The sequence below is a fragment of the Amblyomma maculatum genome, chromosome 9 (assembly GCF_055883805.1).
Source record: "Amblyomma maculatum isolate TAMU_Amacu chromosome 9, ASM5588380v1, whole genome shotgun sequence".
In the NCBI taxonomy this organism is placed as follows: domain Eukaryota; kingdom Metazoa; phylum Arthropoda; class Arachnida; order Ixodida; family Ixodidae; genus Amblyomma; species Amblyomma maculatum.
Genome location: NC_139352.1, coordinates 64,139,105 through 64,151,152, shown reverse-complemented (window position 1 = coordinate 64,151,152; position 12,048 = coordinate 64,139,105). Strand labels below are relative to the sequence as shown.

At 47.2% G+C, this 12,048-nt stretch overlaps 1 protein-coding gene and 1 long non-coding RNA gene across 11 annotated transcripts in view; one reads left to right on the top strand and one right to left on the bottom strand.

The window, feature by feature from the left end:
• Positions 1–12,048, bottom strand: part of LOC146179223 (uncharacterized) — a 294,299-nt gene that overhangs the window by 159,523 nt on the left and 122,728 nt on the right. The gene's annotated exons all lie outside the window — the stretch shown is intronic.
• LOC146179229 (cell adhesion molecule Dscam1-like) overlaps positions 1–12,048 on the top strand; it is a 185,462-nt gene that overhangs the window by 170,267 nt on the left and 3,147 nt on the right. For 7 of the 9 annotated variants that reach the window (XM_084578908.1, XM_084578909.1, XM_084578900.1 and 4 more), the window contains 4 exons: positions 1,733–1,918; positions 6,129–6,281; positions 9,192–9,251; positions 11,116–11,243. In XM_084578908.1, the coding sequence (XP_084435034.1) occupies positions 1,733–1,918; positions 6,129–6,281; positions 9,192–9,251; positions 11,116–11,243 (527 nt within the window). The remainder of the gene's footprint in view (positions 1–1,732; positions 1,919–6,128; positions 6,282–9,191; positions 9,252–11,115; positions 11,244–12,048) is intronic. The other 2 variants (XM_084578903.1, XM_084578904.1) reach the window with 1 other exon arrangement.

Genomic DNA, 12,048 nt, shown 5'->3' with positions numbered 1-12,048 from the left:
GCTCCTCCATTTGGCTTTAAGGACATATATTTAGCTAACTGTAGAAGTCCACGGAAGCTGAAATATCACCACTTTGGCCTGCAGCGCAACCCACAAAGTCTCGCTTGACAGCTGTTTGGTTCAGCTCACTGATCAATAATTCAATCACAAGTTCGAGTCAGTTATACACTATAAAAATTTCCATAATTTTTTTGGTGACATCATCTCTAATTGGGTGGAAGATTCTTCCATATATGGTCCATATGTTTTCAGCACCTTTATTGCAGGGCACTAAGCACTCTTTCAATGCAAATGCAACCATTGCATTTGCTATGCGATACCAGCGGATGCTTGACAATGCCAGTTGAGTGACGGCATATTTGGCAGGTCATGTTTCGATCAGATACTCTCTTTATCAACTGGTAAGTGCAGTTCCTCTATCTCACTTTACTGAAATGCATTTGTAAATTACACCATCACTACAGTCAAAATTAAGTAAAATAAATGGTATTAACTGGCAAGCATCGGTGGCCTTGGTGTGAGTCACAGAAATAGGGTATATACTAAGTGGAACGATATAAGTAGCAAATGAGAGAATGCTCCTATTGTAGTGCAGTTATTCTGTGCATTGTGCCTTGCACCGTTGCCATCTGCTGAAGCCACTCAATGGACAACAAGAAAATTACAGAAAAGCAGCTCCTAAATATGTAAGTGCAGCAAAGTATCTAATACAGAGTAGACGACACTTCTGCCTATTCCCTGCACTGCATTTACATAGCTTCCACTATTTACACAGCATCTCTCCGTATTCATTTTACGATGATTCAATGATTTTTATAGCATCTGCATTATACTGTAAAATCTCGGTGATGCGAATCCGGTCGATACGAATTCGCGAAATTCCCTGGCCGGAGAGCATTGCGTCCAATGTGCAAATTTCTGATGTTACAAACACTGTCTCGCGCCGCTACGGATGATACGAATGCGCGAACTGCGACCGCAACCTTGGAGCACTACGCACTGCCTGCCCGCACATCGTTGACTACGCGATTGCCAGCCGCGCTGTATGTACTACGCATCACGAGCAGTTTGCGTTGACGCGTGGTCCGCACCTCGCCGACGTCGCAACTGTCGGTCGGGCTCACGCCTCAAAAAGCTTTTAGAGCGCAGAGTCCACAAACCGCAGACGTCACAACCGCAGCAGTTAGCGGTGGCATACGCGGCGGGCGCGCACGCACCGCACATCGCTGGCTCCGCGATCGCGGTCCGCGAGCAGTTTGTGACGCCGCGCGGCCTACACAAAGGCGCGCAGACCGCGTATCGCCGGCAATGTGATTGTTTTCCACGGCGCGAAAATTTTGCAGCGGCGCGCGGCCGTGAGTAGTAGTAGTCAGCGGCGCACGTGGCAGGCGCGCACGGGCCGCTAATCGCAGACTTCGCTACCGCTGGTCGCGCTGTACGCATCGCGAGCAGTCTGTGGCACCGCACGGCCGGCACGTTTTTCAAGCGCAGATTCAACTAGTATGGACTTAAATGGAATCTGGCAATCGGTCACGGAGCGACAGAGCGCACTAATTTTGCGATTGCAATTTGTCATTAGCCATTGCCGTGAGTGAGGCTTCTCTCTAAACCGGCGGGAAGCAGCGAGAAAGCTCTTACTGGCGCGGAAGCTTCGGATAGGTTTGGTTTATGGGCTTTAGTCCTAAAGCGACGCAGGCTTCATTGCCATGGCCGTACTACTCGTCTTTCGCAGAGTACCTGGTGCAGTATGGCACGGACGAAGAGGACAAGGCGGACCTGCACATCCCGGGCACCAAGGACACCGTGACGCTGAGGGAACTACGCAGCGGAACTCGATACAACTTCCGGCTGGCCGCCTACAACATGTACGGCCGAGGGGATTTCTCGCACAACCTGCCCGCAGTCACGCATCTCACCGGTGAGCACGGGCCCCGTTCGCTCTGAGTAGCCGTTTCACACTGCACTTCGTTCTAACTGGGATGCACAGCATTGGTCAAAATTATACTGGCCCTGTAATTTGTATCTCAGCCACATCGTCATAATCATCATCTCTATAAGGCCAGTGCAGCGCACAAAACTTTGTCCTTCGCAGTGCATAGTTGCAGAGGCCTTTCCAATTAACCCTTTTCTGTACGAGCTGCAGGTATACCTTAGCTACGCAAAAGACCCAAAGATATATCTGCCTGCCTGCCTGTCCGCTGCCCACCTGGGAAATGGTTTTAGGTTGGCTGTAAAATAATGGCATCATGTAGAGGACATGCCACTGAGTGTTCATTCTACCTACAAGGCCTAAAATCGAGGAGCTTATAAATTGCACATTTTTAAAACGAAGTTCTCGCGCTTGGCGACGAAGCCGGGCTCCGCACGAATCCCCACAGATGCCATGAAATGGGGGGAGGAACGTTCTGCTAAACTAGCGTGGAATCGCGCTCACGGCCCGAAGCGGTAAGTGCGTACGATGACCGAGGATTCAGGTGACGGCGGCGGTCTCCCCACAAAATCTGAAGAGCGCGCGTTCACCCCCTGAAAGACACGAGAATCGCGGAAGGCGGGCTGTGGAGAGGAGGCTCGCCGTCTATGCCAGGAGGAAAGGGGAAAAGCCGCCGCGTCGTTGCGGGAAAGAGGGGTGTGGCCTGGTGTGTCCTCTTTTCACCATCCTCCCAAACGGCGCGCGCGAAACCTCGAGTGATAATTACGCGCGGCCGTTACAATGGGACAGGGGATTCGTGTGTGTCCCCACAGCCTAAAGATACCCGGATTGCCAAATTTTACTGAATACTTTCTGACTGCTTGCGGGTTTGCCGAGCTGCTAGCGTTAGAGAGTTTGCGTCGTTCGGTTGCCATAAAGACAGTGTCAAAAACCGCGGGCGCTTTGAATACGGCTATTTCTCGGCTCAATAGTTCAGCAGTAGAAATCAATCACCTTTTTTTTTTAAACAAAGAACACAAACTATTACAAATTGCGATTCGATCCAGGTATGAAAAAAGTTGTTAATTTAAATTGTTTAATAGCTTAAGTTTTGAGCCGCTATGGTTCTGTGAACAAATATGCTTGCTCCCAATTGAGTGCATAACTATGTACTTGTGAAAACAAAGAAATCAGTGCCCTTTGAACAGGAAGCGGGAATGATGTCTGAGAACGCAGTGGTACCAGTCCACATGCGCGTCCGCTTCACCGCAGAGGAAGGCACAGTTCAAGAGATGTGCATGCTACAAACTCATTCCAGGCTTACTAAGTTGTTGGTTAAATTGTTCTTTATATTAATAACAAATAACAGATTTTGCTAAAGGAAATTACGTTAGTTTATACATTGAAACGCATTTTCTCAGTTTGCCGCAATGACGCTACAATCTATGAACTCAAGCCTGGCTCCGCTGCGTAAGGAAAACCCCATTCTAAAACTCGCTGGTCAACTCGTACGTTGCGCAGATGCATGCTACTTTCTTATATCTCCAAAGCATTGGGGCCCCCTGTTTTAAATTCTGTTACCGCCCTCCGTAAATCTCCAACCAATTCGGCCACGTCATGTGGCCACGTATGTCACAGAACTCGGCGATCATTCAGCATAGGAAGACACTGCGCCATTTGCGCCCAACAACGCCAAATGAAAAATCCTGCTACATGCTACTAAAAACGGAGATTTTGTTAACTTTTGCTGCCGCATGTGCGCCAAAAGGTCGTTGAAAAACTTGAGCGGGGGCGAAAGTAAAGCCGGCGCTTTTGAATCTTGGCAGCAAGCTGTTTCTACGACCCCGAATTTCGAATATTTAGCGAAAATAATCGGCTGTTCGATTACTGTCGTACCGAGAACTTCTGTTCAAAGTCCTGACCAAGAAATATCCGAAAATCGCAGATGTTCATGGTGCCCTTAACTCGCCGACCAAAATTGTTGAGTTTCTAAACAGCATTGACGCTTGATATGCATAATCGCCAGAACGCAGCAAAAGCACGCACGCAATAGTGGTGGGCCTTGCACGAAAGAAATTCATCGGCAGCCATTGTGAGATCCTCCGTGGCAGCTACACGTTCGTGGATTGAAAACTGAAGTGCGGTACCGCGTGGCGCTTACTTGCGTCGTACCACGACGCAGCTGACTGTTGGCCCTGAACGCTGTGAATGCATTAACGGAGAATGTACAGAGGCACCACTCCACCTGCCTTTTCCGGTTCCCACGATAAACCGCGCGCGCGGGTCTGAGGGAGCCGGATCGCGCTGATGTATTCCGCTGAGCGCAGCAAGCACGCTTTCTCGCTGTATAGTTTCGTTTTCGCACGTTCAGTTTTGTGTTCGCGTTACTCCACACATGGGATTGCATCACCACTAGCAATGAAATTCACTTTTAGAGGTCCGGGAATCTTCTGGAAGTACACTTCAAACGCTTTTGGATATGACCGTCACTGTTGTGCACAAATTAGAGCACCACGAAAATATAATTTACAACTTTGACGAGCTGCCAACGCTGAAGGCTCAGATCAATCAAGTGTTCTTTATGTGCGACCCGCCGCGGTGGCGCAGTGGTTAAGACGCCTGACCACTTCACCGGAGTACCCGGGTTCGAGCCCGACCGCCGGCGGCTGGGTTTTGATGGAGGCGATATAGGCGTCCATTTGCTGTGCGGTGTTAGTGCGCTAAAATAAAGGTGCTCGAAACTACTCCGTAGTCCTCTACACTCCGTAGTCCTCTACTGAGGCACCTCTTTCCGCTTTCACTCTCGCCTTCTTTGCCTTACGGCGAGGTTCAGGTGTCCACAGAAAGAGTGTGACAGATACCGCCCTTTTCCTTTCCTGTATACCAATTATTATTATTGCTACTGATATATGCTGATAAGAGAGTATTGAGCTTCCCGGCTGCGATGGTGGAGTGGTAAGACGCCTGACTACTGTGCCAGAGAACCCGGGCTCGATCCGCGAAACGAAGAGGCGTCCGTGTGCTGTGCGACGTCAGCGCACGTTAAAGATCCCCAGGTGGTCGAAATTACTCCGTAGCCCTCCACTGCCACTCCCCTTTCTCTCTTTCCACTTTCACTCCCACTTTCCTCCCTTCCCTTATGGTTCAGGTGCCCACAGCTATGGACACCTGAACCGCGCCGTAAGGGACAGATACTGCGCCTTTCCCTTCCTGTGAAACAATTATTATATTATTATTAAGAGAGTATTGATAGCAAAATACCTTCACTGTTTAGCGGACATGAATCTATCGCAGGGATCACCACGTAACCAATATTTGAGCATAAGCACACTGCGTGTCGCTGGGAAAGGAGCCGCCGGGGTGGCGCAGTGGCCACGACGCTCGACTACTGTTCCCAAGGACGCGGGATCGAATCCCGGCCTCGGCGGCAGCTTTTCGGTGGAAGCGAAAAGCAAGGCATCCGTGTGCTGTGCGATGTCAGCGTACGTTAAAGAACCCCAGGTGGTCGAAATTTCCGGAGTCCTCCACTACGGCGTCTCTCATAGCCTGAGTTGATTTGGGACGTTAAACCCCACAAACCAACCAACCATTTGGGCGGAATTCTTCCATGCGCTGCGGTCCTAGCATGGCGAAGGAATGTGGTGCCGCTCTCATTTATGCCCGAGCTGCTGCTTCCAATCTGCGAGCTATCTAGTTCTATTTAGCCAACGATGCGCCAACCCGTGCCCCTTCAGAATAATTAGACTAACAGGACCACCCGGAAACTCAGTGTCAAGCATGTGTGATTCTAGAATTTTGTACAGATTTTTTAATACATTTGTTTGCTTCCCCTTCAAGTTTTAAAAACGCTGTAAAGGTGAAACGTGGATGCGGTGTGGATGATTTTTGTTTTGCTACATTCATAGTACATAAATTCGAACCTGCTAACTCCGATACCCAAATTTTAGCTGCACCTCCCTCTTTATGTGAATCAATTTTTCTGCTATAGAAGCAAAAACGTCGAAAACGCTGATTTCCCTGCTACAAAATCTCAAATTTCTATTAAATGGTATTTGCTTTCGTTACAGTACCTAGCTGCTACAAGAGGCACGAAGCAGTTTCTGAACCTTCTTCCCACTCTCGCTTTGTGTATAGAACGCTCACGGCATGCAGCTAGCTGTACAGGGAAGAGAAGAGAGAAGAATGGATGCTGACCAGTCCCCTTTCCTTTTCCTCGCAGACGGGCGCTCGTTGCAGGTGACTACTGAGAGCGAAGTGCCCTTCTACTACCGCACCTACTTCGTGGTGCCCGTGGCCGCCTCCTTCACCGTCATCATCACGGCCGTGGTCATCGCCTGGGCCTGCCTCAAGCGAGCAACCATAATTCAGAAGAGTGAGCTCACTTCCCCAACTTTCCCTTTTCTCCCCGTGCTCCACACGGGCAACATCACCGGTTATAGAAAGGCGAACAAAGACATTTGAGTTGTCGCTGTCCTAATACAGACTTAACACAGCGGAGACGTGTTAGCGTAGACGCATACCGCACTTCCGAATGTGCATATGCAGTTCAGGTACGCACCTTAGCCGCATGTTCGTCCACCTGCACTGCGCGTGTGCAGGTGGAGTGAGCAAGCACACGTTACAAAACAGTTAGTGGCGGGGCTGTTGTGAAGAGATGCAGAGAGCTGCGGTGCTCACAACAGTCCAGCAAGCTTTACGGTGACGCCAAGGAAATGCTTAGGGCTACCGCTTACCGCTGCAGCCACCGCGCGAGCGTCAGTACACATGCGCAGATCACCCCGATTGCGATAGATGGCGCCACGTTCCCGTCAAATTTCCGTGGACGCCGCACGCGGAGACAAATCAGCGCGTGCTATGCTGACGGAGCGCGGTAGCGGTAGACGGCCACGCTAAGTGGCAGCGCTAAACTAAAGGTCTCTAATCACCCACGCGGGAGGTCCAAGGTAAGAGCGGGCCACTAAGGCACACGCTGCTGCCGGTCTGTGGCGTACTAAAGACCCAGCGTCGGCCTCGTTACTCGTTACTGAGGCTCAAAAACTGCGGAGTTTCTGGACTTCCATTATGAACTCGAGGCGAAGAGAGCTAGGGGAAGCACTTCGCCCCGTTAATGCTGTTCTGCTTCGCCGCCACTTCCGCTTCACGGCTATGGAGGCGGAGCTTTCTTCAGGGTGCTACTAAGTCAAGTTGTTCAAGTACATATGGCGTCAGTTACGGTTTTGGTCTCAGTTTCGCTTTGACATCGAATTACTGTTTTTTTAACTGCCAGATACACGGAAATGTGAAATGTACTGAAATCGGCGGGGAGAAGCTGCAGACGCGCGGATGGCCTCAGCTTATGACTGCCCACAGGTAGTGCAGCCATCGGAATGCTCTACTTAAGCTGTACTGGCTAATAATTGTAGCATAATATTGATTAAGGACATTGTTAGTAATTTTGTTATGATATTATTTTTAGAACACGCTACGCAAAATTTCTCGAGGGACTACATTCTTCTATCGAGTGATCTGTGCATTTCGGTTCTGTAGCTTTCGCCGCACAGCCACAGAAAGTTGTCCGCATGTGTAGTCCTAAAGGCTGCGCATTCCAAACATTGATTTGTCCTTCCATTGCACACCGGAGGGCAAGAGCTCACATGTCAAAGATTTGCTGAGGAATATCTCAAGCGATACAAGCTTGTCCAATGCCCTTGATATCATGGCACTCGATAGAAGCGTGTTCTGGCTAGGTGACAGGATGGCAATTAATGAGAAGAGGATGAGAACTGATGTTGACTTTGATGCTGGCTGACAGGGCTACTGTGACTGAACTTCCCTGGTTGGATGTTCCTCTCTACATGTGCCCTGAACGGTCTGCACGAGCTGTTTAGAAGTGAAGTTTATGCCTTCAGTACAGCTTTCATTTGTTCTTTTGTACGACACAGAAACGAGCATAGTCCGCCTGCTCGTGTATATACATTTGGGATGAATATCATGCCATGCGAAAGTGTCTCACAGTGTAGCGTTTCCTTTGCAGCTTTTCTTGTGCTGTTGATTGCAGTGTGTTTGACATTAGTTCAGTCATCGTCCTTACGAATTGAAATTTGCAGTGCCATGGTGCACAAGCTTCATAGCAAATTCTGTTACACCTAGGTTTAGCGCTGTTCATCTGAAGGTCCGAGGTTATCCACTTGGCTTCAGTGCTTCACCACCAATGTTAGTGTTAGCCGTTTCAAACTTACATTCCTCACGTAAAAGTGCAAATAAAGGGGCTTGATTAACCGTGGCAGTATGTTACTAGTATTTGTTCTGCCACTGTTTCTCTGAAAGGAGCCCTGCTGTCTCAGCACTAGTTAAGCACCATACTTTTTCTTGTTCTCTTGAAGAATATGGAGGTAAAACCACGTCTGCTGTGGTGCCTAGAGCATTTCCGGTCGATTTGGCAGTGCCGTCCTGGAGGCCCGTTTGGGCATTTCATGGGCACATTTAGGCATCTCATATTCGGCTGCTCGCTTTGTTCTTCAAAAGAGTTAACTGATGAGCCAGTTGGTGTTTAGCCATTGCAATAATATAACTCTGCACAAAATGCACAAGTCGAAAAATGAGTGCCCGTGTTTTGTCATGTGTGTCCCTTCTTTTGTCTGCGTATGTTTCACATTAAATGATATTACAATGACCGATTGGTTGTCTGCTTTCACTGAACAAACCCAAGCCATAAGCTTGGCCTAGCCGCTTTTTTTCTGTCATGATTCATTGAATGAGTGATTATTTTGTTGCCATTGATTTGTTGCATGCATTTTTCTATGTTTGTATGAGTACTCTTTAGTTGCGTGGGTTTTTGTGGACAACTTCAGTTGTGCATATATATATAGTGGCATAGGATGCTCTTTATTTCTTTTTAAGGAGAAGTGAGTTTAGGCCTTCAGCTTCAGACCAAAATATATAGAATGTGAATAAGTGCATTCTTGGCAATGTGCACAACTTAGTGCTTCTTGCAATTAACATATGACCTATATTTATGTGCCACATATTAAGGTAAAAAAAGAGACAGCAGAAGCATTTATGACTGGACAGTTAGCCTGATTCCACATCATCTTGATCTCACTACTTACACTTGAACAGAACAAGGTTAAAATGCTTTTTTTGAATTCCCACACGATTCCAACGATGTAAGCCGTAAAAAGAAATTGATAAGAAAAGCAAATTAAATCTAAAGTGGGGCATGCTTACAATAGTAAAGCCATCAGTAAACAGAGACTTTCTGTGCATCAACTGACTGCCCTGCTCTTATTGTGTGCATTTTCAGATGCATACCTGAAAGTTTACGGTTCTTCCGAATATTATGGTGACTGTAAGCTACCGCCAGGTAAGGACGACTGTAACTAGCCGCTGCCTGTCGCCACTAAGCACACACATTGCTTAGGAGCCTCACTTTCGCCATCCACTAACTTGCTTGATATTTTTCACTAACTGCCTCGCTGGAAAGCCTGAACGCACTAACAAGTTTTATGCACTGCTTACCATACTAACCCGCATCCTCTCTGCTTTAAGCAGCAAGGTCTCCACACATTCCTGCGGGCTGCGAAAACCTTGCTTTGACTGAATGACGCTAGTATGAGATGCAGACTAGTTGGATAGCATGCCCCCAGAAAAAAAACTGCTTGACCACGTTAAATCTAAGTGGTGATATATTGCTAAAATTTTCTGGTGTGTTGAAAACGTAAAATTAAAAATAATTATGCCACTGTACAGGTGCAACACCTGTGGTCCGAACAAACGACCGCTTGTTTCCATGTTCCGGCATGTTAGTTTTGACCATTCGATAGTTGACTGCAACGAAATGCTTGCTTTAGCCAGTTTAGAGGCCATTTTGAAAATCGGGACTTTTGTGAAACTCTTACCAAATCTGACTGTAAGACGAGCGTCCTTTCTATTTGCCAAGCCAAAGCGGCACATGATTTCTGTTCCCTTTTATGTCCTTTCTGGATGTGCGTCTGAAAACACAGAAAGGAGAGGACGCAAATCTATAGATAAGAATTGAACCAGAATGCCAAAATGTATGCCAGCTATACAGAAAGTCGTAAGGCTACGCATTTGCATGAAGGTGTGCATGTCTGTTCTTTTTTCTTACCTTTTGTTTTGTTTCAGTCAATTACTGTGTTCAGCCAAAATCCATTACAGTAAATATCGCCGTACAACAGTGTGCCCGAAAGGTGCCGTTATGACCCAGTTTAAAAATGAAAGCACTTGCATTTTGCAATTATCTCAAGAATCTCCATGTTTTGTGGACTCTACTTGCTGTGATTTATTTAATATTTTGAGATAAGAAATGCCAAGCATTTTTCGTGACATCTTTCTCAAATTCAGCAAGTCAAAAGACCACTGACGATGATGCAGTTAGCTACCGGTAGCGCCACCTATCTTCTTACCTCTCGACATTTTTAGGCTTAGGTGTTTTCATGCCTTCCGTGTGCTTAAAGTGATTCATAGAAGCATAGGTTACTAAATCAATGACTCAATGTGTTTCATGAACAGGGATGCCACCTGCCTGTCTTTGTGGTCGGATGTACTTTGCGTGGTTCGGCTGAATATTAAAGCAAGAGTGTGCACCAAGACAATGCAGCAATGCCATTGCATTTCTATTCCACCTCAGCCACTGCCATATACTAAAGAATCGTCACGCCCGTAGCAAAATCAGGATCGAAAGTCTGCGCAGAGGGTTCTGAAAAATAAAACATAATTGCCAGTTGGAATACTGATTATATAATAGCTGCCCTAGTTTTCATTGAAGAGGTAATCTTGCTCCCGCACAGGATTTTAAGATTGGCAGAGGTAAAATTAAGCCATTATAATTGACTTCAAGCGATGGGAGAAAGTACAAACCAGAATGGGGAGAATATAGCCATTGAAATAAATTTCAATCCCGCTTTGATCTTTTCATCCCGGGTCATTTAGCTCAAGACACGCGGCCACCCCTCCTTTCTTTTCACGCTGCTGGGATGAGGCCACAGGTGCAATAGACTACAGCCATCGGGAAAGAATCATTCTGTCTAACTGGCATATCGCCCTTATCCTCAATTTTCCAAAAGCAAAACTGCCTGTCCACAAGAATCAATGTTTCTGGTCTGCACATATCTGTCACAGTGGACTGTTATAAAGTGCAGAAAAAGTACTGATTTCCTGGCACCACGACAGCCAATGACAATCTTCCTGTGTCATCCTCTGTGCAGGCACGCCTCTCGTGAGCCAGTATGCCAGGGGCTCGTACGCGCCCACTATGGAGCACGGCCGCAACAGTCAAAACACAGAGGAGGCCTACGACATCCCCTGGGACGGGCCGCCCACACGAACTGGCATGGTAAGTAAATGTGTGTAGTGAAAATGTGTACCAATGTTGCACACAGAGCTGATGCACCTTCAAAATAATGTTTAACGCTTTTGATTTTAAGGCACTAGGTAACGTGGAAAAATTGAAGAGCAGCAACTAATAAAGAATGTGAAAAGCTAGAATTCCAAGTCTGCCATGTTATTCTGCTTCACTCATTCCCTTTAAAGTGAAAAGTCCTACTACTCCATCTATGCCAAGGTCAAGTTAGGCGAGCATTTGACTTTGACTGCAGGTGCAGTGCTCGCTTCTTTGCACACCTGCTTAATTCTCTACGAAGAGATGCAGCTCGCGCATTTGCCGGCTGTCACTGTAATACCACATGACTAGGAGAGTGTATAACAACAGGTGCTTCGCTGACGGTTTCTCCTCCAGTTTCGCCTTATGTGAGATGCATGCCGGACCAAGTGCATCAACTTTTCCGCAGGGCCACCAGTCCATGTGCGATCACCCAGCAGAGCTGTTCACTCTGTACTCTTTAAGTTCAAAGACTCATTTATGTTTATCCAAACTGTGCGTAGAATCGGCTGCTACGTAAGCACTAGTACCTGCTGCTAGTGGAGAAGAAACAGCACATTCATCAAAGGAACAATGCCTATGAATTTCAGATCGGCAGGAGTATCTTTAAAACAAACCATTTCTTTTTGGGTGTTGAAGCAATGTTCACATCATTTTGTGAAAGCACAGTGCATATAGCACAGCGATCAAAAGACTGGCAATGGGAATTCAGCGTGCCTGAACAAAAGCTTATGCATCTAAGTACAAGGGCTCGCAGGAC